A 25047-nucleotide genomic window follows, 5' to 3' on the forward strand; every position below is an offset into this window, starting at 1 on the left:
TATTAGGGTACCCGATTAATTTTCGGGGTCGGGGTCGGGTAGCGGTTTTCTGGCATTTTCGGGGTCGGGTACCCGATTTTTTCGGGTAGGGTACCCGATCCCTACCCGATTCCCAGCCCTACCCTTAATCAATAATACATTAATGGACACGATTTAAAATTTATTAGTATATTTTAATTTGCCTCTAATACCTACTGTATATTAGGAATAAAAACTACTATAGAAAAAGACTATAAATCCCTTAAAAATCACAACAAAGTTGATCTTAAAAAACAACCTTTAAAATAAGATTTAATCATATCGTCGTTAATAGGGGTGTCGATCGGTTCGGGTTCGGTTACCCGTACCCAAAATTTCGGTTACCCGAACCCGAAATTGTCAAATTTCAATAACCGTTCCCGAACCGTTTTAGGAGTTCGGTTACCCAATACCCGCTTCGGTTAATCAATTGGGTAATTTGGGTATCCGAAATACCCATTTTAAAAATAAAATTTAAATAAGTTGCTAGTTAGAGGATTTGAACTCTGGTCTCCAGAAAATACACAGAGCAATTTATCCGCTAAACTAAAACTTATTCTTGTACATTAAATATATCACACATAGCCAACCTGCTTTCCTTTTGGTTAAACTTCCAAGTTGATAACACCCCACTTCCATCACCGGGAACAGGTTGATAATTCAACTTTGCTTGACCACCTGATGCCTCATGCTTTCTCTTACAAACCTCTGTATGATTTTTCAAACCAGTGGTGCCGTTTTTAGACGAATCAGCTGCAATTAAGGCGCCGCATCGGTTGCATTTTGCTTTCTTCTTTAAAATGGGAGGATCCCCTACTTCAACCTCGACCACGGTGTAGTCTGCCCAACGAGTAGATCTTTGCTCAGAAGTTTTTCTCTCAGAAGTTTTCCTCTTCTTTCCTGTAGTAACAGTAGCTTCTGTATGTGACTGAGATTGAGGTTCTTCTTCTCCATTTGGATTTGCATTTGGAGGGACATTTGAAGCTTGTTGAGTATGTTCCTGTGAAGCTTCCATTTAATCTACATAGCATAAGTTCAAAGAATAGATTCAGCCTCATTTCAATCACAAACTCAGTTTAGAATGCTAACTGATTCAGCATAAAGTGTTCAGCAATTCAGTCAATTCAGAATGCTAACTGATTCAGCATAAAGTGTTTAGCAATTCAGTCAATTCAGAATGCTAACTGATTCAATCACAAAGAATAGATTCAGAATGCTAACTTATTCAATCAAATTAAAGTGTTCAACAATTCAGTCAAATCTAAAGTGTTCAGCAAAGGGAAGCATTAATCTGAAGTGTTCATCAATTTAGTCAAAAGCAATTCTGATAAGCAATTCAGCAATTTATCTCCATCTGAAAAATGTTCAAAAGAATCACAAGATTTGCAGTACAGGAGCGTGGAAGCGTGGCAATAATCGAAAAGGCTATAACATATCTACAGACTACAGGAAGCGTGGAAGCATTAATCTGAACAGGAAGCGTGGGAAAGCGGCGTGGACTTACCGGGGCGGCGGACGAACAGCGAAGTGACCGGCGGCGTGGCGGAGCTGCGTCGCTGAGCAGCCTGGAGTCCTGGACTGATTCAGAATCGAAGGGAAGGCCGGCGTCGACTGATGCAGCGTGGCGAAGGGCAGGGCGGCGTCTCACGGAGACGGCGGACGGCGTTGGACGGTCGGACGGAGAGGGGAGGGCGACGAGATTTGGGAAAAGGAAGAGGGGCAGACTGACGGGAGGAGGGAGGCGCAGCAGCGCTGCTGGAACTAGGGTTTTTTCTTAATTTCTATTTTTCTACTAATTAATAATTAAAATATTATATATATAATATATATATATATATATATATATTAAATAATTATTTAAAAAATTTCGGTTATTCGGTTAGCCCGATAACCGAAAAATTCGTAAAATCAATAACCGAAACCGACCCGATACCCGAAAATTTCAGTTATTGGATACCCAAACCCGGGAATTTCGGTTCGGTTAATTGGATACCCAAAACCCGATACCCATTTAGACAGCCCTAGTCGTTAAGATGGAAAAATAATTAGTTCTAAGTTCTTACAATAAAATGGTTTTTATTTGAACTACCACACACACACACACACACACACACACACACATATATATATATATATATATATATATAAACTATTAAATTCAATTGTTAACATTTATTCCATCAAAATATAAATAAATTGATTCCATTGTTCCAAAGAGCACTGATGAACTTATACGATTGAATGAATTTAGTCATTTTTAAAAAATAAATAAAATCGAAAAATAAGAAGTTAAAGAAAAAGAAGAAAAAAAAAGATGCATAGCTTATAAATAAATCTTCAATTTTATTCTAACTACAAAATTACCACTTAATTTTGAAATTGATTTGAAATCAATTTGAAATTAAAACTCTCCTTTTAATATAGTATAGATATCAATTCCAGCACAAAAATGGCATCATATTAAGCAGTAGCATAAAGCAATTCAATAAAAGTTGATATCAAGAGTGATTAATTTGTTAATAAGCATGACATTATTCAAGTCCCATAAATTGAATTCGTGAGTATTTTATGATCTCCGACTATTCAAGTGCACGAAACAATCCTTGATGTATGAATTGAGTCTTAATTGGTTGCACAATCAAACAACATCAATTTAGGATTACAATTGTTTTTAATTGAAGAGAGAGTAATAGTTGAAGAACATCAACGGGCTTCCATATATGAGACAGTCAAAGTGTTGGCTGAGCAGATCTCTTCCTCTTGTGTGTGTCTAAGTTGAGCCAAAGATCGCCCAACAGTGAAGGCAGGATTCTGGGGCGATTCTACTGCTGTTTGTTGGTTACTTAACATAGCAACAACGTCGGACATCAGAGGCCGATCACCTGCATTTTCTTGAACGCACAACAAACCGATCTTGATGTATCTCAACGGAGCTGATGAAGCTGGGACGTCCAAAATGGGATCCACCAGCTCACCCGCTCTTTCTTGTTTCCACATATTCCAAACCTGAAGCCAGCAGGCAGCTCAGAGTCAGAATAAGAATTCATCATGTCAAGTTTCTTGATTTGAAATATGAGGACTCACATATCCAAGAAGGCTAAGATAGTCAGAGCCATAAAAATCAGTGTTCTTCTTCCCGCTGATGATCTCCAGCACCAATACTCCGAAGGCAAACACATCGGACTTCAACGAGAAACGTCCTTCCATGGCATATTCTGGTGACATATAACCGCTGAATTTTGAAATGAGAATATAGATAGAGTTAATTAGTGAGGCAATACATACGGCTCGTGTTTAGTGAAGTTACTTACTATGTACCGACAATCCGTTTGGTGTTGGCTTGTAAGTCGTCCCCTCTAAAAATTCTTGCCATGCCAAAATCCGAGATTTTGGGGTTCATCGCCGCATCCAGTAGAATATTACTAGCTTTCAGATCTCTGTGAACTATTCTGAGTCGGGAATAATGGTGGAGATACAGAAGGCCTTGAGCAATGCCTTGAATGATATGAACACGGCTTTCCCAGCTCAGTCGGGCTTTCTTTCTTGGATCTACATCAGATTTAGCAGGTGAAATGGATAGAAGAGCAATAAATAACAATAAGAATGTGGATGAATTGACCAACCAAAAAGAAAAGAATCCAAGCTTTTGTTGGGCATGTACTCATAGACTAATATCTTCTCCTCATTTTCGGCACAACATCCTAGGATCCCAACGAGGTTTCTGTGCTGGAGTTTAGCTATGAGTTCTATCTCATTTTTGAACTCTTGGAGCCCTTGTCCCGACGTTCTTGAAAGCTTTTTCACCGCAACAAACTGTTGATTAGCTAGTTCAGCCTGAAATTAATGCAGGCAAATTAATTGAACCGGATTAAGTAGAAGAGAGGAGACATGTGGCCATTTCAATGTATAACCTTGTACACAGGTCCAAAACCACCCTCTCCTAACTTATTTGTATCAGAGAAGTTATTAGTTGATGCGGCTATGCTAGTAAAACTGAAGATGGGCAACTCATGCTCAATGCTTGCTTCTTCTCCCTTAACTGAAGTGCGTGTGTCGTAGGTCTTCAAGTCACGCGGTGATACATTTTTACGTGCAATTCTGGGCGCTACACAAGGAGCAGTATGATGAGCAAAGATGGCCAATATAAAACATTCCCTGATGCACTTGAACCAAATAAAACATACCCTTGTCTTTGAGCATTTTCCGCACAAAATAGCAAATGCAAAATCCCGATATTAGTATTCCAGAACCAATGGGTACGACTAAAGCCACTATAACTATGTTTCTCTTTCCTGCAAAAGAAACAGTTTGTATTGAGTTGATGTTCCATTTCACAGAAAACAGAGTAGATGAGTGAGTGAAAAATGTATTATACCTTTCATAGTACGGTCTTGATGATTGCTCATTCGGACATACAATGTTACACCTGAATTCATTCCAGCAGCCTCTCCTGAATCAATCAAGTCCCCAGTAAACAATAAACATCCTCCTCCTTTACTGTTGGCATAAGCAGTGCAAGAGCAGTTGACTCTGCACACCAACTCGCAAACACCTACCCTTGTAATTTCCAGCGTTTCAGCATATGCAGGAAACTTAATGTTGCTCACCTCCATAAATTCCGTTTTCCCCTCATCACACTGCAGAGGCCTCATTCTTCTACACCCACCTGAAAAGTCAAACGCATCCCACTCTTCCTTAACTACTGCTACAAATCCATCCAAACATCGGCAAGAAGGAAGATACCTAATATCACAAACTGCATTAGGCCCACACCTAGCAAATCTATTACACGCATTATTAGGTTGGGTCGCCATTTTAACCCATGTCTGCCTCTCCTCCTGCCACACGTAATTAATAATCACGCCTTCATAGTTAAATACAATCCTAACCACCCAGGATTCATTCATAGCATTGTATGTAAAAAAGGCACCATCTTCCCTTGAGACAAAGGAAAAATTGTACCAAGGGCTTAAAGATGTGAATGACGGAAAAGTGCCACCTTCCCAAATTCCACTCCTCCATAACGTCTCTATACCATTTTTTTTCATGAAAATTTCAGCGCCTCCGTTTGGTTCCATTCCTAATGAGACATGGCCACTTGCAGGGTCGTCGTTGTTTCTCCATGATACGAGTTTGGCTTCGTCATTAGAAGACCTATTAAATCCAACCATCGCTCCTGGCAGCCATGTATCCGTCGGATTGGAGAAGCTCTGCCACAGAATGCCTGAAGAATTTCTTAAGACAAAATTTCCAGTGTCAAGAATGAGTGCCTCAGTAACATATAAAGATGCCGCTGACCTCCAAATTACTTTCGAGTTAACAATAAGGTTGAGGCTGCTATTACTCATTTGCAGTAGACAAGTATCGAGAAAAGATGATTGGATGGAGTAATTTCGATTCAAAACCCACACCACTGTTTCAACTGGTATGTTTTTATACCATATTCCAACATAATAGCTGCTACTGCTAGAGTTACCCGGAGTGAAGAATCCAAGTTCAAACTTGCCCTCTTTAGAGATTATCGTCTGGTTTGGAAACAGAGATTCACCTGCTGATATGCCATCTGATCCATTACAAACTGAGATAAAGTTGGAGATGCACAACACCAAGAAGAAACAAGATAACGAGAAACGCATTGCAACCTAAATCAAGTTTTTTTCAGGGATTCTTCTCCAATCCGATCTAGTATACTCTCTCTTCTTCTGATATCATTTGAGAGACCAAGTCTGGAACTTTAAAAGTCTTCGTTTCTGACTAGAATAAAGTCGTTACACCATTGTTATTCGCAGAACCTTCTATAGCAGCCATCACTTCATTTTCCAAGCTCATTAGTACCCGTCACAGCCACCAAATGTGACTTTTAAACAAAAATAAATAAAAAAATTCACACCCATTACACAATTAAGAACATGAATATGAAAACATGATATTCAAATCATATATATCCTGGTTATTATAATTTATTTTCTGGTCGTTATTCAATCTTAAGCATCTATATGGTAAGGAAGAGACTCCATTATCTATTTTCTTCTGCAATTAATATTGGTCCGAATTTGCCGTGGATTAAAACTGGTGAGGTATATTTTCATTTTCAGTATCAAAGTGCTACAACCTATATAAAGAGGGAAAATGGTAACAAAAAAAATATCAGCCCCTAAATCAAGAATAATCAGTCCCTTTGATCTTTTCCTAATTAAGATCCTACAATATAAGAGATTGGCATATGTACAACCTGTCTGACAAATTTAGTGACTTAGTTTAGAATGCTTCACACTTTTCCACTGCCTCAATTTTACTCATCAGGAAATAAGTAAGCTTGTAGTTCATAATTTTGTGTTTACCTTGCAGATGCTTTGGCTTTTTATTTATCTGGCAGTTAGAGCATTGGCTGAATATCTTATTATGGTTCTTGAAGATAATGTTTCTACACCTCATGGAGGACTATTTCTGTCTTCTGCTCAACCCTAGAGGAACTCTGTCACCTATCTGCTAAAAAAGCAAGTCAAGGGTGAAACCCAAGATTCTAATGAATCCATATAGAAAGGCAGGAGATAATGTCCCGGCCCGGGCGTTCTTGACTATAACCTTGGATCACTGCATGTAAACCGTACAACAGAGTGGTTAGCAAATACTGCTGCTTATTGTTTGCAACATTTCCTCTTGTAAGATTAACTCGAGCATAGTTTCTACTACTTTATGTTGCATGTTCCTATGTTTATTTGACATCCTAGCAAAAATGTGAGACTATGACTGTTGGCTTCTCTACAAGGGCTCTATGTAATGTAAATGCTGTTACACATTGAAAGAAAGCAGATTAACATTACAGGACAGGAGTTTCTTTAGTTGTTTTTGCCAACTAATTTTTGTGTGCATGACTTCATGTTATGGACACCTCCGTAAACTGATATCTGAGTTGCGAACTGAAAGAAGTCCATAAGGAAAGCTGGCAGTTGTGGTATAAAAGAACGACTTGAGGGCATTTGGTGCGGCAGGCCATGAAAGTGATGGCATTGATCTTGGGACATGATGATGCTTTGCTAGAAGATATCACAAGTCTGGTGCAAGGGCTTATTTGATTGATCGCATCACTAGTATCCTACATCAAGTCTGGAGAAGGCGACGTAAATATGCATTTTTTTCAGTGACAATGCAATGCTGCATCAGGCTTTTTTTACTTTAAATTTGCTTAATTTTCATGAAAATCCTTAGTGTGTATATGCAATGCAGATTTGCGCAATATGTAACACTGATATTACAATTTTTTCCCTAAACATGTCCTTATTGAAGGAATAGGCATATTTAATATATGTCTGGGCAAAGAACTTTCTTCATGTGGATTTCATCACTCCTCTCTCCATATGTTGCTTGAAAATATTACTACTATTTACTAAAATTTTCAAGTCAGAAGGCGGCTACATGTTATCTCTGCTACACAGAACTGTCCAACTATGAGTATTCATTGCACAGCTTTTTAGTGTGAGCATTTTGGATCAATGGATAAAATTGGCTTGAGGTGTGTGACTTGACTCCGTATGTAGGCAACTGTGACATTTCGATTATAATCCTCACGTGCCTAATGTTGTTTCTGCGTTGGCAATTAGGATAAGCTGATGGTGTTGACTTGTACAGATGCATGCAGTTTGTTGGGATATCTTTAGTTGATGGTCTTAACTTGTGGTATGTTATGTCATGTGCTTTTTCCAATAGGGATGGTGTGCCAGAATGCCTCTTATTAAGTTTTAGCTCTCTATGAAACTATTGATAAATGGTAAGGCCACCGTTGACTGGATTTTTTAATGCAAAAGATTGTCATGACATGCAGTTCTGATACTAGCATGACCAACATGCAATGTGAGCTAGCTACTGCAAATATAATGTTGTTGATAAAAAGTAAAGGTTATAAAAAAACAAAAAAGGAATGATTACAAATAATCCTTGGGTGACTCACGTCACGTTTGTCCCAGAAATAGATGAGCTCTAACATTCGTATTCATGTTTAACCACTCCAAAAGATATCGACATGTATATCAGGATCATGCATTGTTTCTTGAAAATCACTATAGTTTTTTATTTTTAAATAAATTCGATCTTATATTATTCCACATAGAAATGGAAATTTAAAAGAATACACGTTATAAAACATTGGCGAATGGCGAGAAACGAGAGAAGAGAAGGGCTGCGGTGCTGATGCTGTTGTTACCGGGTGGTTGCGCACTGGATTTTGTGAGGAAGAGAAGAGAAGGTTCTGGTTTCTGTGTGTATCGGTGAGAAGAGAGAACTTGGGATGGGCTCTAAAATTGGGCTTGTTTAATTTTTTGCTGGGCTTCATTAAATAATCTGATTTAGGGCTAATTATTAAAAGATTTTCGTTCGGCCTTCATTCATTTAATAGTGGGTTGAGATAATAAGATGAGTTGGATTATAATTTTATGGTTATTTTAACTAAGTAATGAGCTTGTTTAATTGTGCTTTCTTTCGGTTTGAATATTAATTTTTTGACTTATGAGTTGATCAATAAAATTGCATCATAATTTTTTTATGTGCATATGTTTAAGCCTGAATAGCATGTTATGTGATTAGAGTATAGAAATAATTTACTTAGAATAATATAATGAATTTATATTATGTCTTTGAAATAAAAGTATTTTAAGTATTGAAATCATTTTTATAATTGAATTAAATTTACAAGAAAATCAAACATGGGTATTATGGCGTCCCTAGTTAAGAATCTGATTTTCAACATTTCTAATTGAGTTTCGAAAATCCAAGCGTAGTAAATCGAAAATTAAGTCTCACCTGCTTCAAATTAAGACCCAATTTTTTCAAATATTTTCAGGTTAATTGGTTGTTGCTGATAGAGCGTTGAGGCTAGGATTCCACTCGTCTTTTCTTCTGCTAACGAACTAACTTTCTATATTGTCTTTCGATTCCTTGTACTTAAGACATCTATTCTATGATGCAATATATTCTTCTCGAGCTTAAAACTCTTATTTATATAATTAATGAAAGTCTGTTGATTATGATCAATGTCATGAAATTAAATTTATACGATCTTGAGAGTTTGAAGTGTACAATGTTAATTGATTGGCTCACTCACCGGGGGTTGAAACTGTACGGGGGTTCGGGGGCGGTAGCCCCCGAGAAATTTTTTTTGGGCATTCTGTATATTTAAGGTATTTTTTTATTAAAATACGAGCATAATACTAATAATAACGAACAATATTTTCATAGATTATATAGTTTCAATATATCACAAAACTTTTTTTGGACATTCCGTATATTTAAGACATTTTTTATTAAAAGGCAAGCATAATAATAATAATAACAAACAACATGTTCATAGATTATATATTTTCTATTATTACAAACAAATTAGTTTCAATACATTATAATTTTTTTTAGCATTTCATACATATTAGGCATTTTTTTATTAAAAGACAAGTATAATAGTAATAATAACAAACAATATTTCATAGATTATAGTTTTAAATAACGGAATTATCCTTAAATTAAGTATATTATGAGAGAATATAATAACCAAATACTCTTTTATAAAACAAAATTATTTTATAATAAGTATAAACATATATTTATATAAATCACGCCTTTCATTTTTATTCTTTAAAATGAAAATTCCCAAATTTTATGGGTATATACTATCAGGTTTTACTAGGGATGGCAGTGGATCTTGGACCCGATCCAGATCCGTTTACGGATCTGGATCTCAATTTTTTGGACCCGACGGATTTGGATCTGGATCTGGATCTTAGTTTTGAAAACGGATCTGGATCTGGATCTTGAAATTTTAGATCCGGATCCGGCCCAGATCCGACCCGTGGATCCGTTTTATTTTATATATATTTTATATTTAGTTTACTAATAATATTAACTAAATTAAAAATAATAAATAAATTATATTCAAAAGAATAAAAACTAAAAGTAATTAGATTAAAATATTTTGTGTTATATTTTTCATGATGAAAATTAGATGTTGTTGATTTTGTAAATTTTTTTTAATTTAATTTAAAAATAGTAGATCCATGGATCTGGACCCGTGGACCCGCGGATCTGACGGATCTGGATCTGGATCCAAAATTTTCAGATCCACGGATCTGGAATCTGGATCTGGATCTAGTATATGAAAACGGATCTGGATCTGGTATTGGTCAGACCCGGTCCAGATCCGGCCCGTTGCCATCCCTAGGTTTTACTATTATTTCCTTATTTCTTCTTCTCTTGTGAAATTAGGGTGTGACATTATATATGTGCACCATTTTGTGAAAGTATTAGGGAACATAACGTTATACATCTATTTTTTTCGTTTTAAACGATAGAAGCATATTTGCTATTTAATCCTAAAAATACAATTACTCGTATAATTAAGTTTTGCAGAAATGACTAACCCTAACTATAAAATATTGGTAGAACTCGATATACAGTACTACTATGGGTTAATTTTAGGAAAAAAAATTCATCAAATTCGATCAATTTTAGTTTTGTACATATTCTATAAAATATTTCAATTATAATTCCTTTTTATTTGCAGCTAATTAGACACATTAGATACTAGATTTTTTTTATGATTGAAAAAATATCGTGGCATATTTCTCTTCTATGTTGGTAGAAAAGAAACCGTAGGATCTTTATAAAAGTTATGCATCTACATTTTTGAAGCTGTTAGAAAACAACTAGGCTTGCAACTATCTCGAGACATTTGAGCACGTTGACATTATATTGAAATTTCCGGCCAAGTAACTTTAATTTAAAGAGCCAGTACTAACGTTTTCAGATAATGATGTAAGAGTGGTTAGTTGTTACTTTTTTTTTACCTGCAACTCAAAAAAAGGGGTTAAAAATTAATATAAGCAGAGAGGTTCACCCAACTTGGAAACATGCATGTCAATCCTATATTTAGACTTTTTACAGCTTAAATAGATATTGCATCATTTTAACACTATTATGGGTCTTGACAATTCTCTTAGTGGTTGCGAAATGTTGAAAGAAGAATCATAATATTAGTGCGTTAGGTGAGAATTCAAGTAATTAGAGTTAATTTTGCATGAAACAATATATGCACAAGGCAAACATTTTGTAATAAAGAAATGAGAATATTAATATATTTATTGAAAGGTCCTAAAGATAATATTAATGAATCTCTCGTACAACACAAAGATAATGTATTTAGGCATGAAACGCAACCTAAATTTGAGAATCGAAAAAAATTAACTAAAAAACAATAGGGTTTTGCGGAAAAGGCCTGAAGCAATAGAATTTGCACATTGATGTACGATAATGCTAGCTTATGTTCTTTGAGAGATTTGTGATGATTGTAATAATATAATAATTTTAACTTTTTCAATATAAATTTATCTAATATCTAATACTCCTTCATCTCACAAAAACATGAACATTTTGTCATTTTGGGGTGTCTCACAAAAACATGAACATTTCTATTTTAGTACACTACTCCACCACAATCCATTTACTTTTCATCTCTACTTTTTCATAAAGTGAGACCCATTTTCCATTCAAAATATACTTTTATCCAATATTTCTTAAAACACGTGTCACTTACAAATGTTCATGTTTTTGTGAGACAGATGGAGTACAATTAGAATTTATATCGTTTGAGTAAAGTTTTACGTGGCATACGCCATTGTTTTTGAAGCATTATTTCTCATATTCAAAATAGGTTATTACTTTTATAGACGGCTATTTTTATATTTAAAAATAATACCCTCATAATAATTACATCGATATTCTGTTTCATTAATTTTGCTTATACGGTTGTCCTACACAGGCTCTTTGTGACGTTAGTTAGGTCTCACGAGATTGCTAGGGCACTATACACAATTTATTTTATTCTTAAATTGACAAATATATTTCATTAGATTTTTAAAAATTAGCCACTTATTCCACTTGCGGTGCTTTCCTGCGCGACTCTAAACATATATAATGATTTATTTATTATTATTATTTTTTGAAGAGATAAACATGATAGTTGGTAAATGTAAGTTGTTGAAAGAAGTGAAACGGTCCAACCCAAGGCAGTAGGTAGGAATAGCCACAACAAAATATATAGTACTCCCTCCGTCCCGTTATTAACGGCACGTTTCTTTTCGGCACGGAGATTAAGAAAAGTAGAATTAAGGGAATTAGATGTGTAGTGTTATTTTAATTAAAAACACACACAGTCACACATACTGCCTCTCTCTCTGCCTCACCGTACACGGCGGCGCCGGCGCCGGCGAGCGCCGCCTCGTCGGCTCCTCCCCCGTCCTATCTCTCCCTTCCCTCTCTCCCTCTCTCCATGGCAGAAACCAAACAAAAATTAAAAATTCTTCCCAAAATTGAATGTTAAATATGGTTAAGAAAGGAGGCTTTGTTACTCCAAAAATCTGCTGCTGCCGCTGCCGCCACCGGCGAGGCCGCTGCCGGCTTCCACCAAAGAAATTCAAACAACCACTATCATTCAAACAACCAACAAAGAAATTAAAGAAATTCACTACATCATTTCCCCCAAATTCAAGAAGTGCTTAAAGAAATTTAAGCAATTTAGTACATCATTTTCCCTTTTCCGTCCTGACCTCTCCCTCCCTCCCGTATACAGAACTCCGGCGACCAACAGGTTGGTGGTGGCCGCTCCACCCTCTGTAAACCCTAGCCCCCACATCCCGTACTTGTTGTTCAAGAGGGAGGTCGGCGAGAAGGAAGTGGATTAGAGATGAGGAGGTTGTTGCGCCACTGCAACGGTGCGACGGAGGTGGTGCAGATGCAGAGGCGGCGCAGATCTGGAGGAGGCGGAGGTGGAGGTGGAGGAAGCGGGCGTAGATCTGGAGGAGGCGGAGGTGGAGGAGGCGGGCGCAGATCCGGAGGCGGCGCGATGGAGGCGGCGCAGATCCAGCGGAGGTGGAGGCGGCGGCGCAAATCCGGAGGAGGTGGAGAAGGCGGCGCAGTGGAGAGGTGTGACCGAATGAGAAATTTTGGGGGGAGAAGAGAGAGGGACGATACGATAGAGAGAGAGAGAGAGCTAAAGTTTTAATTGACCTTAAATTAAGTTTATTAGTTGTAGTTAATGAGCCCTAATTTTTTCCAAAAAAGGAAACGTGCCATCAATAACGGGACAGCCCAAAAAGGAAAACGTGTCATTAATAATGGGACGGAGGGAGTATTTGTTATCAACATAAATGAGTAAAATAACAAAAGAGTCGTTTTCTTTAATTACTACTCCCTAATCAAATCAAAGGAGCTCTTACCTTCCACATTCGAATTAATTATGCTACCTCAAGACTTCGAAATTTTGATGTAACAAATGTACAAGTTGGTGAGAATTGAAATTGTTGACACATCTATACCTCATCCTACACACTATTACTGAATAATAAAAATATGGCAATTAGTTTGATATCATTAATATCATAATCCAGATGGGTCATTTCACAGCTTCCATACTCGAGAGGATATGTATTTTTTCTCATCACGTTTTTCACAAAAACGAAAATTGGATTTTTAGTATTGGACTTAATACTATTTTAATATTTATGCTATATCTATTTCTTTTCTGAAACGTGTTTTTATCAATTTTCTCAACTTTGAAAGGTCTGATTTCAAGGAAATGTTACAACTAAATCCATGTTATTTACCTCTTAAAAAAAGATAAAAAAATCTCCATGTTGTTTAAAACTGTGACTGGGGTGGTCGATTGTGATAAAGCTCAATCTCAACTGGACTAAGAAGGTGTTTTGCTGAGTTTATAAACTCTTTAAAACATATTATAAATTGTAAAATTAAGCTCTCAAAAAATAAGTTCCTCTACTCCAATTTATTTTTTCATTTTCTTATAAGCAACACTCATTTTACAAAAATAATTCAACTATAATTTTTTTATTTTCATCATATATCATTCTAATTTCATTTCTCTTCAATTCTCTCTCTCTAACAAAGATTCTCTCTCACTAACTAAAAATGCTCTCTCTAACTTATAAGCTCAATTACCCAATTATACTTTGACAACTTATAAGCTCTTAAAAAACTACATCTTATAAGCTTTTGAAATATCTTATAAGCTCCAAGAGCTTATAAGCTCTTTAATATAAGCTTAGCCAAACACCCTCTAAAAAAAGAGGTGGTCTTGCGTATAACTGGGTGTACCGTAGAACCGGGTTGACCCACACCCAGACCCTGACCCGTATTATGATCCAAACAAGTAAAAAGTCATAAATTATACTCCATCCGTCCCGTAAAAGTGTATCATATAAGAGATGATGTTGGTTTTAAGAAAAAAATTGGCAGATAAAGTATTGAGTGGAAATGAATGATTATGGGGTTATGTAGAAATTAGTGGTTGTCGTTAAAAGGAGAAAGTGAGGTCATGTTACAAAATGGAAGTGATACACTCTTATAGGACGGATGAAAATGAAAAATGTGATACACTCTTACGGGACGGAGGGAGTATATGTTACCGGTCTATATTCAATTAATTGATGTTTATTTCAAGTGACATGAAATATAGATATAAGTAATTTATTATTTACTTTAGATTTTTATTTTTATTTTGAGGATCCGGGCAATTTATTTTAATGGATTATTGATTAATTTTAAACTTGTTTTTGACCATCTTATTCTTCAAATACTCAATCTTATATTTTATCAATCAATCTTATCACTTAAAGTAAATGCTCCTAAAAATATAACATGTTAATTTTAATTATTTAGAGTTCATGTGTGTAACACCCCGATAATTTAGATTTATTTTATAAGTTTAATTAATAGTATTTTCTTGTATAGCTTATTTTTTTTATAATTACATGATACATATAGATATGCACCATTAATTTTATCTAGACTATTATTATTATTATTATTATTAGTATTATTTTTGTTTCCTATTAGAACTAGAACTCTTTAAAAACTAGTATAAATATGGGATCTATTTTCAAACCCTAAAGGAGACGGACACACTAATTAATTAGGGTTTTAGAGAGCAGAGAGGGCCAGAAACGTGTGGAGTCAGATTTTCGCAGGAAATCAAGTTCTGGCTAGTTTCGGGAGAACGGCCATAACTTCCTCCACGGAACTCCGATTCAAGCGAAACAGGCGGCCACGGAAAGCTCTCTCGAAGACGAAGAAGTCGTATATCTGGGCAAAATACGATTTGAGGACGTTTGAGGCTTCAAACAAAGGCTTGAAGCTGACTGGTCTGTTCAGCTGCGATTTTGACGAATTCTTCTGGTGCGGCGCTATTAAGACCTTCATTCCGGATTTGATTTATTTAGCTTCGACTTTAAGGTGAGGGATTTTACGCTTATTCATATGGTTATATATATTTTTTATTATCGCGTTTGATTACTTGTTTACGTGCATCTTATGACTATGTTGTTATGTGCGATCATGGGACCTAAGCCATTGATCTATGTTGTTATGTGTGATCATGGGACCTAAGCCATTGATCTATGATGTTATGTGCGATCATGGGACCTAAGCCATTGATCTATGTTGTTATGTGCGATCATGGGACCTAAGCCATTGATCTATGATGTTATGTGCGATCATGGGACCTAAGCCATTGATCTATGATGTTATGTGCGATCATGAGACCTAAGCCATTGATCTATGATGTTATGTGTGATCATGGGATCTAAGCCATTGATCTATGTTATGTGCGATCATGGGACCTAAGCCATCGATCTATGTTATGTGCGATCATGGGACCTAAGCCATCGATCTATGTTATGTGCGATCATGGGACCTAAGCCATCGATCTATGTTATGTGTGATCATGGGACCTAAGCCATTGATCTATGTTGATAAGTTGATCATGGGACCTAAGCCATTGATCTATGTATGTGTTTGGTCATGGGACTTAAGCCATCGAGTCAAACTATGATTATGTTTGTCAAGGGGCTCTAGTCTCTTGGCGTATGTTTGCAAGTATGATAACGTGATTTAATTATATATGTGATGTATGTGGATATTTGTTATGTTCCTCACTGAGTATATTTTCAATATGCTCACCCCTTATCGTTTCAGTTTTGCAGTTTCAGAGTCGAAGTGGCCATGGAGGTGGAGAATGACTAGGGATAGATATTTTTGGATTGAACATTTTAGTTGAACTTATTAAGTTTTATTTTATTTTTATGATACTACTTTAGTTTTGGCAAATTGATTTCCTAAATTGGTTTAAATTTTAATAGTTAAGAAGTTTTATTTTTTATCTATTAGTTCTTTAAATTTTGGATTGCAAAGTTTATGAAAATGGGGTGTTACAATGTGTAAAAAATGAATCTATTAGGTTCATTAGGGCTTGCAAGCCTACCCATCCTAGTGTTATTGATAGCATTCGCAGCTGTGAGCCCTCTCCCTTGACTTAAATGACCCCCATCATTTCTTAGACTTTTCTCTGCAATGGGGCAGTCTGCACTCGGGCTTTTAATTTTTTTATCTTTATTTATATTGTGCTTTTCAATTAAATTAACCATATAAATTGCATTTTTAAATTCAAATTTAATCCTACATTAATTAAAAACTAAATTACATTAAAAAAATCCTACAATAATTGAAAATTAAATTGCAATAATTAAAAAATACACAATAATTTTTATTTCTATTTTATCCTTATTTTAAATGCATTGATAGATTAAAATAAATATTGATTTTTAACAACAAATGATAATAAAAAATAATTATTAGAATTAAAACTATTTGGAAGCTACATTATGTGATATTTTGTATTTAATCCTACATTGAAAAATGTATGCTTCTCAACAATGTGTAGTACACTATAAATAGTGAAGTTATATTTATTTATAATTAAAATTAAAAATCTTAAATTTTAAATGATTTTTATATATAAAAAAATCGGTTATAAAAACAATACATTTTAAAAAAATATAGTATTATTTATAATATGACGGTTCAAAATAAAATGGATCCCATTTTTAATAGGATGGAGAGAATAATTATTTTAATAAAACTAATATCCAACTAAAATGAGTATATTTTGACGAAGGAAAGGAATATAATACAAATATTTATTGGACCAACATTTTTGGATGGAGATTTCTCAATCCAGGTGGACAAGGATTGTTGTCTCAAAAAAGGAAAAAGGGTGGAGAAGGATGAGCTTTCAACTCTGTGGACCTAGGGGTGTAAATGAGCCGAGTCGAGTCGAGTATCGCTATGCTCAGACTCGAGCTCGACTCGGCCGAGCTTGAATTTTTTGAGCTCGAGCTCGACTCGATGTCATATTCGTGAGCTCGAGCTCGACTCGGTTAAGCTCGATTGTAGAGTCTTACTCGAGTTTGAGCTCGAGCTCGAGCTCGTTTAAGCTCGTTGAACTCGAGCTCGTTCAAACTCGGCGAGCTCGAGCTCGTTTGAGCTCGTTTCATACATACTTCAACAAATTGAATAAAATCACAAATCATTTCATCACCAAAAGTCTTTCTCCAAATCAATTATAACAAATCTTAGATATCCAAAAACATCGAAAGCATAAAAATGCACTTTCAAATAGTTTAAAGGCATCAAAAATTCGAAAAGTAACAAGTCTTAAATGAAATACAACATAAAAATATAAATTTGCAGCTTCCGAATCGGCAACACCAAGTCGTCTCTCCAGTACCAACACGGCAACACCAACCATGATCAAACTTCAGCCATACATATTCTGCAAAGTTAACATATCATATCATAATTCAATACACAAGGATATTCAAATTTCCAAGAGAGTGAATACATAATTATAAACTGCTGAATCGATCTTGAAAAACACAAGCAAACTGTTGAGGATAAATTCACAGTTCATTTCATTTCATAAATTGTAAGAACGCACAGTTCGTTCATTTCATACAACATTTGAGGATAAATTCACATGTAACTCTATGTATTATATTATAAACTGTTATATACATATATATATATATATATATATATATATATATATAATACACACCTGACACCTGCACAAGTGGGACATTTCCAGCATAAATTCCAGCCACAACATTGATAATCAAAGTAGCAACATCAAACCTACAGTTTTCACAGCATTTAACACCTTAGCTACAAGGACGAAAGAGTTTGATAGCTTTCCTTTTAGACCAAAAAGCATGTATCCTGGTTATAATTAAATACAACTACAAACATAATTGCAAAATCTATCTTACTTTCAAGGAATGGGCAGCATAATCTCCAAAGGTTTCTTCTCACTCTGTAGTATAAAATAAGATAATCAATTTAAGTTAAAATAAATTAAAGAAGCCATAAAACAATAAGAACATAACTTACTTTGTTTTTTCTCTTCACACCATGAAGACTACGACACCAATCTCCTCCACAAATCAATGTTTGCACTGTATCGGCATTCAATGAGGCTCGATATGCATCAATAACTCGACCCCCTGCGCTAAAAGTAGCTTCTGATGCCACAGTTGAGATGGGAATAGCTAGTATATCACGAGCCATTTTAGATAATATACGATACTTCAAGGCACTCGTTCTCCACCATTCTAAAGCATCAAATGGAGTTGACATATCTTCACAAATATGACATCCCTCTTCCAAGTAGTTGCTCAACTCTGACTGTTGTGGCTTACTAGTTTGAGCAGATTTCACATGTTGAATGAACTCGGACCAGCCCGAAGCTACTTTAACTCCACTTCTGCGATCGGTATTGTCAATGATTTGCTCACTTTGTGTAGAAGTATCAGAATACATGTCCGCCACATATTCATCATACAACTCATATAATGCATCCTTGACTTTCTTGATTTTTTCACGAGCTTCTTCTTTGGAATACATTTTGGGAAAACAATACTCAATGACCGTCATCTTACACCTCGGATCTAAAATAGCAGCAATAGCCATCAACAAGTTGCACTCTCCCCAATATTTGTCAAATTTAGTCTTCATAGCTCCAACCATGTCATGAATAAAGGGTGCTTCAGTTTCATCCCCATGAAGCTTATCCAACAACACTTTGATTCGATAAACTTCATTAAGAAACAGATTTGATGTTGGATACTCACTCCCAGATATGATACGAGTGGCTGAATCAAATACTTCTAATATGGTACACACCTTTTCAACCATCACCCAGTCTTCATTGCTTGGACAACAAGTATATCGTGGCTCTCTATCTTGATATCTTGGGAACACCTCTTTGAACAAGATGGCAGATGACAGCATTTCATATGTGGAATTCCATCTTGTTTTGCACTCGAGAACAAGCTTCCGATGTGGTAGTTGTAACTGCTGCACAATTTCAGAGAATGCTCGAAGTCTTGCCTCATTGTAATTGATGAAGAGCACACTTTCATGTATGTCTTCAATAATGTAAGCAATCCTTGAAAGTCCTTCCTGAACCATAAGGTTCAGGATGTGTGCACAACACCGCACATGGAACAGTTTACCTCCACATAACAACTTCTTGTTTCTTGAGAAAGTGTCAGCCAATATGCGAATTGCCACATCGTTGTTTGAAGCATTGTCGACTGAAATGGTGAACACTTTATTCTCAATACCCCAATCTTTCATACACTTGTAAAGATTATCCGCTATCTCAACACCACGATGAGGAGGTGGTAGATGAACAAAACTAAGAACTCTTTTTTGCAATTTCCAGCAAGAGTCAACAAAATGTCCAGTAAGTACCATGTATTCGATCTTCTGATTCGTTGATCTCCACAAATCGGTAGTCACACTAATCTTGTTGATGTTCTTTAGTTGTGCCATCAACTTCTTCCTCTCAATATCATACACTTGAGTACAATCTTTCTTGATTGTATTGCGTGATACCTTTTCCCAATCCAATGCTGCACGTTTCTGCATCATATTAAATCCTTCTTCTTCAACAATTGTAAATGGATGCTCGTGCATGAGTATCCAATGAGCAATTGCCTCCCTCATTTTTCTCATGTCAAATTTGCCATCTGTGAGAGCAATGGAAGCCATGGAAACACTATTTTCATTGATAGGCTCCAATGAAATCTTCTGTTGTTGCTTCTGATTTAGCTTTCGCTTCAAACAACAAGCCAGGTGTCTTGAGAGGTGGGTAGTACTCTTGCTCTTCAAAATCGATAGTCTAGATTTGCAATGCTTGCACTCGGCTTTATTGACAGCATCAATTACATTGAACTCCAACCAAACTTTCGAAGTCTTTTGTCTCTTCTTCAGCTGAAAGTGCAAATCATCTTCTGCTCCTCCTGTATCACCATCTCCACTCCCACCTGTTTCACCATCTGCACTTCCACCTGTTTCACCATCTCCACCATCTCCACTTCCACCTATTTCACCATCTCCACCATCTCCACTTCCACCTGTTTCACCATCTCCACTTCCACCTTCAATGTCAGTATTTGTAACAATATGATCATCCGTTGAATGTTGATTGTCAATGGAGTTTTGAGATGTTATTGCATTGGGCATTGTTGAGGAGACTTCAGGAGGGGAGAATGCTATTATCAACTGAAAGAGTTACCCTTATTAGATTGATTTAGAGCAATTGACACATTTATATGTTCTAAATGAAGTTAAGGACTGCACACAACCAACAACAGCAATGAAGTTCAATGAAGTTCAGCAGACAGCAACAAATAATGCTAACTTCAAAACACAAACAATCACTAACATATGCTTTCTGTCACAAAAGTTATAGTGCAGAATTAGCTATAATGCTAACTTCAAAACACAAACAACAATCACTAACATATGCTTTCTGTCACAATCACTAATTTGATATCACAAAAGCTATAGTGCAGAATTAGCAGCAAAAAAAAAAAACAGAAACTAAGATTTCTATCTATTTGGACATGAATCCAACAAAAAACAGAAACCACAACCAAAATTTAGAAAATAGAACCTGCTGCACTGCTGCTACTGTCACGCCGAGGAGGGCAGAGCCGTCGCGGCGTCGCTGCTGCTGTCGCGGTGGGCTGGGAAATGGCAGTCGGAGGTCGTGCTGGAATGGTGGATGGAGGTCGTGCTGGAATGGTGGAAATGGCGAGAAGAAACGGCGGGAATGGTGGATGGAGGTCGTGCTGGAATGGTGGAAATGGCGAGAAGAAACGACGGGAATGGTGGATGGAGGTCGTGCTGCTCGTGCAGCGCAGAATCGCACAGAACCGTGCGTGCGTGACTACTGCTGTTAAGCTGTCCGGACCTTCGCCGGAAAGGCCGAGCCGCCGTCGCGTCGAGTGCCGGAGTGCGTGTCACCGGCCAGCCGAGAGAGAGATGAGAGATTGGGGGTGGGCGGCGCGCCAGCAGCTGTTGACTGTTGTGAGAGTTAGGGTTTGTGTAATTCAAATTCACTAGTTGTTAGAATGGGCTTAGGAATTGGGCCATCTTTGTGGGCTTTGAAATATATTTAATTTTGGGCTTATATATTATATATTATATATATAATTATTTGAGCTCGATAAGGCTCGCGAGCCTAACGAGTCGAGTATCACGAAACTCGAACTCGGGCTCGATACCAACTCGAGTAGCTCGAGCTCGAGCTCGACTCGACTAACATCGAGTCGATTTCGAGTAATCTTCGAGCCGATCCCGAGTAGCTCGCGAGCTAGCTCGACTCACTTACACCCCTATGTGGACCCTTTTGGTTCCGTACACCTTGTTTCGTCTCACACGTTTTGTTTGCATAAATTTTATTTCTCCCTCGTATTTATGTGTGTGTGTATATATATATATATATTTTATATGTATTCTAAATTTATGCATATCCAAATTTTTAAATATACTCCATACATAATTTTAACTATTTATTTGATAAAACTTTTTAATATGAGATTATTTTTCTGTTACATTCTAAACAATATTTTTTCATTAAAATTTGTATTGAAAACACCTATGTATATTTGTGAGGAACGAAAGAAGTATATGGATAAGGTTAAAATCTCTTCCTTAATTATGTATATATTCAAATTTAAACCACACATGTTATATATAGATAAATACGTTTTATAGTTCGAGCAATTGGATTTGTAATTCAACACTTTAATTTGCTTTGATACATAGGTTCTTTATATTTTTTTGATTTCTTAAACTTTGTTTTTCGTTTTGGGTTGCACCCTCATGGGTGATTAATTGATTTTACTTAGAAAAAAAAAATACAAAACACAATATATAGCAAAAATCTTTTTAAGAAAAAAAACAAAGAGGAGCTTTTATTGTCCCATAAAAAAATGCTAGGAAGCAAGATCATGCCCAACAGGCGTGCCCACGCCGAGGGGTGCCCTCCTTCGTGCCCAAAGCGTTCGCACTGGCTGACGTTGAAGCAATTAATTTCATATGCATATTTGTATTACAATGCATGCATACATGTGTTTAACTATAGTGTTAAGTACTAAATTCCCCCCTATCGATGGCGTCTCTATCACGTATAGGACACTATAGTCAGGGTAAACACTATTTACTACCTCAACGTGGCAAAATCGAATCAATTTTTCCCTATCGATGGCGTCTCTATCACGTTCGGTGCTTAACACTGTTAGAATAATTTTTTTTTTTTTAATTTAGGTGGGCCCCTATCATTGTGTTTTCCGGCAACGATTCACATTCTGCGACAGAGAAACTCCGCTTCTTCCATCGGACTCACAGACGCACACACATGACTCTCAGGCGGCGCTTCCTTCTTCTTCTTCACCGGCGACAGCGACCGCCGTCGGTCGCCGCCTATTCTCTCTTTGACCTCTTTTCTCCCTCATCTTTGTCTCGCGTTCTCTCTCTCTCTCATCTCTCTCATCTCTCACACAACAGCACATACTCACAGTTGCAAAAACTCACGCATACCACTCAGCCCTCTATTCCGGCGAACGACAGCAACGGGCGGAGATAAAAGCCGCCACGTGCCTGACTTCCCCGACGAATAGAGAGCCACTGCCGGATCTCTCTTTTTCCTCTCTGAAAACCTTAGCCCCAAACCATGACAGCTTTCCCACCCTTCTCTCAACTCCGGCAACTGCAGTAGCCGGTGAGGCTAGCCACCGCACCCAGGACCGTCTCTCCCTCTCTGGCTCAGCGGTAGACACCGCCGCTCGGTTTACAGACGACGACGACGCCTCACTCCTGCGTTCGTGCCACAGCCGTCGACGCCACAACAGTCAACAATGATGTCGCCGGATTTCAGCGTCGACAGAGGCAAATAAAAAAAAATCTTACGGTGTTAAGCACTGTTAAAATGCGGGGGGGGAGGGGGGGGAATGGGTTCGATTTTGCCACGTTGAGGTAGTCAACAACGTTTACCCTGACTATAGGGTCCTGTACGCGATACAGACTTCATCGATAGGAGAAATTTCGTACTTAACCCTTAATTATATATATATTTTTGTCTATCAATATGCATATGTTTTTTAATCACACAATAAAGGGGGGCACGCTCACCCCCTCAGACACGAACATGGCCGCGCCCGCTGGTGGAGTCGGAGTATGCATAGTTGTATCAACATTATGCAATTTTTATTCAACGATATGCATATTTATCTTCAACAATATATTTATATAATTAGTTGCTTTGACACTTTTAGTCGCCGCGAGATTATTTTTACGGGATAATAATACATATTCACATTTTTGCCATATCACAATTTTATGTGTCCAAATAAATATAATATGTGATCTAAATTTAGATTTATATATTTATTATCTAAGGATTTATATACTTTAATGGTACGTTTGATACATTGGGTTGGAAATGGCTGTATAGATTATGTGCATATATCTAAGCTAGACAAAAGGAGTTTGTTAAAATCAACGATAATATATTTGTTTAATGAAAATTGTATTTTCTGCCTTGAGATTGTTAAAATCAACGATAATATATTTGTGTCAAAATCTAATATGATTTATTAATAGATTATTTTCGGATTGAATTTAAGTTATTATTTTTAAATTCATCATTTTTACTTATATCTGATTAAAATACTCTCTTAAGCTTAATTATAGTCGTGATTTAAACTTTAATTTTTTTAAATGTACAAGCCACTAAAAGAGAAGGTCAATATTCTTACTTATATGTATGATATATGGTCAATACTGAAAATTTCATCAAAACATGAATAGTTGGAATATTTGTGAGTGCAACTTTTTGAGTATGTTTTCGGAAAAATCTAGTAAGATTTCATGATGTCTGAAAGCAATCGTCTGACCTAAGCATCCGAGTCCCTCTCTGGAGGCTTCCCCTCTATGTTTATTTTGCAGTTTTGGGTGAGGATTATGAGAAGTTGCCTCATCTTGGAAAAAGGAGCTCAAGTATTATTCAATTTTCAGCAGTATCACAAGGCACCTCAAAAACAGTTGGATCCCTGCCCGCGGGATACCTAACTCAAATAAGACCATAATCTCAACTTACCCACCATTCTAGAGACCTATCACATCCAGCTGGTAAATACGTAGGTAGAATTAACATATACTCCCTCCGTCCCGGTAATCTTGTCCCGTTTCTTTTCGGCACGGGTATTAAGAAAAGTTGTATTAGGAAAAAAAGTTGTATGGCCACATATGTTAATTAAGTTTAAGAATGGTTAACAGTCTCCTCTTCAATTTGTTGCTGCCGTCAGTGGCGGGCCGCCGGAGCCGCCGGAACAGTGAATTTCTGAGAGCCGCCGGAACAGTGAATTTATGATTTCAACAGTAAGTTTAAGAATGGTTAACATTCTCCTATTCATCCTCTTTAACAAATTTCTGCAAATTTCAACAAGTTTCAGATTTCCAAATTTTCAAGTATTCTCAAAATTTCCAAGTATTCCCAGAATCAGAAACCATTTAATGAACAACAATTTTCTACACAAGATCTGCCCAATTTTTGAAACGAAAAGAAACGAAAATAGAAACAAAAATTAAAACAAAAATTGAAACGAAAAGAAACAAAAATCTAAACCCAGAGAGAGAGGCGGTCCAAAGGGGGCGGATGGCGGCTGGAGGAGGGGGGTTCTTTGTGTGGAATCGAAGGGTTGTACTGTTGTTGGCGTAGCCGGAATCGAAGGGCTCTGTGTCGGCGAAGGGCGGTGGTGGTGAGTTGCCACCGTCTGAGGGGAG

At 36.7% G+C, this 25047-nt stretch overlaps 4 protein-coding genes and 1 long non-coding RNA gene across 7 annotated transcripts; 1 reads left to right on the forward strand and 4 right to left on the reverse strand.

The window, feature by feature from the left end:
- Positions 1-326: 326 nt before the first annotated feature.
- Positions 327-1758, reverse strand: LOC131012371 (uncharacterized). Its single transcript, XM_057940299.1, has 2 exons — positions 1523-1758; positions 327-1038 (listed from the first exon to the last, which is right to left on the reverse strand). Exon 2 carries the CDS (start codon positions 1031-1033, stop codon positions 572-574), a length of 462 nt encoding a protein of 153 aa, XP_057796282.1. The 5' UTR covers positions 1034-1038; positions 1523-1758; the 3' UTR covers positions 327-571.
- Positions 1759-2606: 848 nt separating this feature from the next.
- LOC131012373 (G-type lectin S-receptor-like serine/threonine-protein kinase At4g27290) lies at positions 2607-5976 on the reverse strand. The gene is made up of 7 exons (XM_057940302.1): positions 4394-5976; positions 4203-4310; positions 3930-4123; positions 3642-3852; positions 3330-3567; positions 3103-3250; positions 2607-3024 (listed from the first exon to the last, which is right to left on the reverse strand). The coding sequence occupies exons 1-7, from the start codon at positions 5652-5654 to the stop codon at positions 2722-2724; spliced, it is 2463 nt and encodes an 820-aa protein (XP_057796285.1). The 5' UTR covers positions 5655-5976; the 3' UTR covers positions 2607-2721.
- Positions 5960-6845, forward strand: LOC131012377 (uncharacterized). Its single transcript, XR_009097306.1, has 2 exons — positions 5960-6095; positions 6367-6845. It is a non-coding gene; the product is annotated as an uncharacterized LOC131012377 (long non-coding RNA).
- Positions 6846-17440: 10595 nt separating this feature from the next.
- On the reverse strand, positions 17441-19406 carry LOC131012376 (zinc finger BED domain-containing protein RICESLEEPER 2-like). 3 transcript variants are annotated; one of them, XR_009097305.1, is made up of 4 exons: positions 18301-19400; positions 18180-18223; positions 17969-18045; positions 17441-17683 (listed from the first exon to the last, which is right to left on the reverse strand). XR_009097305.1 is itself a non-coding variant. In XM_057940304.1 (3 exons), the coding sequence occupies exons 1-2, from the start codon at positions 19378-19380 to the stop codon at positions 18182-18184; spliced, it is 1122 nt and encodes a 373-aa protein (XP_057796287.1). In that variant the 5' UTR covers positions 19381-19400; the 3' UTR covers positions 17441-17683; positions 18180-18181. The 3 variants fall into 3 exon arrangements, 2 of the variants coding, with proteins under 2 accessions (XP_057796287.1, XP_057796288.1); XM_057940304.1 differs by lacking the exon at positions 17969-18045; XM_057940305.1 differs by lacking the exons at positions 17969-18045; positions 18180-18223 and having other exon boundaries at positions 18301-19406.
- Positions 19407-19609: 203 nt separating this feature from the next.
- Positions 19610-20647, reverse strand: LOC131008425 (zinc finger BED domain-containing protein RICESLEEPER 3-like). The gene is made up of 3 exons (XM_057935306.1): positions 20331-20647; positions 19666-20264; positions 19610-19618 (listed from the first exon to the last, which is right to left on the reverse strand). The coding sequence occupies exons 1-3, from the start codon at positions 20437-20439 to the stop codon at positions 19610-19612; spliced, it is 717 nt and encodes a 238-aa protein (XP_057791289.1). The 5' UTR covers positions 20440-20647.
- Between the last annotated feature and the right edge of the window lie 4400 nt (positions 20648-25047).

This window comes from Salvia miltiorrhiza, chromosome 2 (genome assembly GCF_028751815.1).
Source record: "Salvia miltiorrhiza cultivar Shanhuang (shh) chromosome 2, IMPLAD_Smil_shh, whole genome shotgun sequence".
In the NCBI taxonomy this organism is placed as follows: Eukaryota; Viridiplantae; Streptophyta; class Magnoliopsida; order Lamiales; family Lamiaceae; genus Salvia; species Salvia miltiorrhiza.

Excerpts from the sequence above, each read along its gene's own strand:
- LOC131012371 (XM_057940299.1), bottom strand. The coding sequence starts at position 1,033 with ATGGAAGCTTCACAGGAACATACTCAACAAGCTTCAAATGTCCCTCCA.
- LOC131012373 (XM_057940302.1), bottom strand. The coding sequence starts at position 5,654 with ATGCGTTTCTCGTTATCTTGTTTCTTCTTGGTGTTGTGCATCTCCAAC. Across the intron at positions 4,311-4,393 it reads TCAAGACCGTACTATGAAAG|GAAAGAGAAACATAGTTATA; the intron begins GTATAATACATT and ends TTTCTTTTGCAG. Across the intron at positions 3,025-3,102 it reads ATCTTAGCCTTCTTGGATAT|GTTTGGAATATGTGGAAACA; the intron begins GTGAGTCCTCAT and ends TGCTGGCTTCAG.
- LOC131012376 (XM_057940304.1), bottom strand. The coding sequence starts at position 19,380 with ATGGTTCAGGAAGGACTTTCAAGGATTGCTTACATTATTGAAGACATA. Across the intron at positions 18,224-18,300 it reads GTGTGAAGAGAAAAAACAAA|AGTGAGAAGAAACCTTTGGA; the intron begins GTAAGTTATGTT and ends TTTATACTACAG.
- LOC131008425 (XM_057935306.1), bottom strand. The coding sequence starts at position 20,439 with ATGCCCAATGCAATAACATCTCAAAACTCCATTGACAATCAACATTCA. Across the intron at positions 20,265-20,330 it reads AAGTGGAGATGGTGAAACAG|GTGGAAGTGCAGATGGTGAA; the intron begins GTGGAAGTGGAG and ends ATGGTGAAACAG.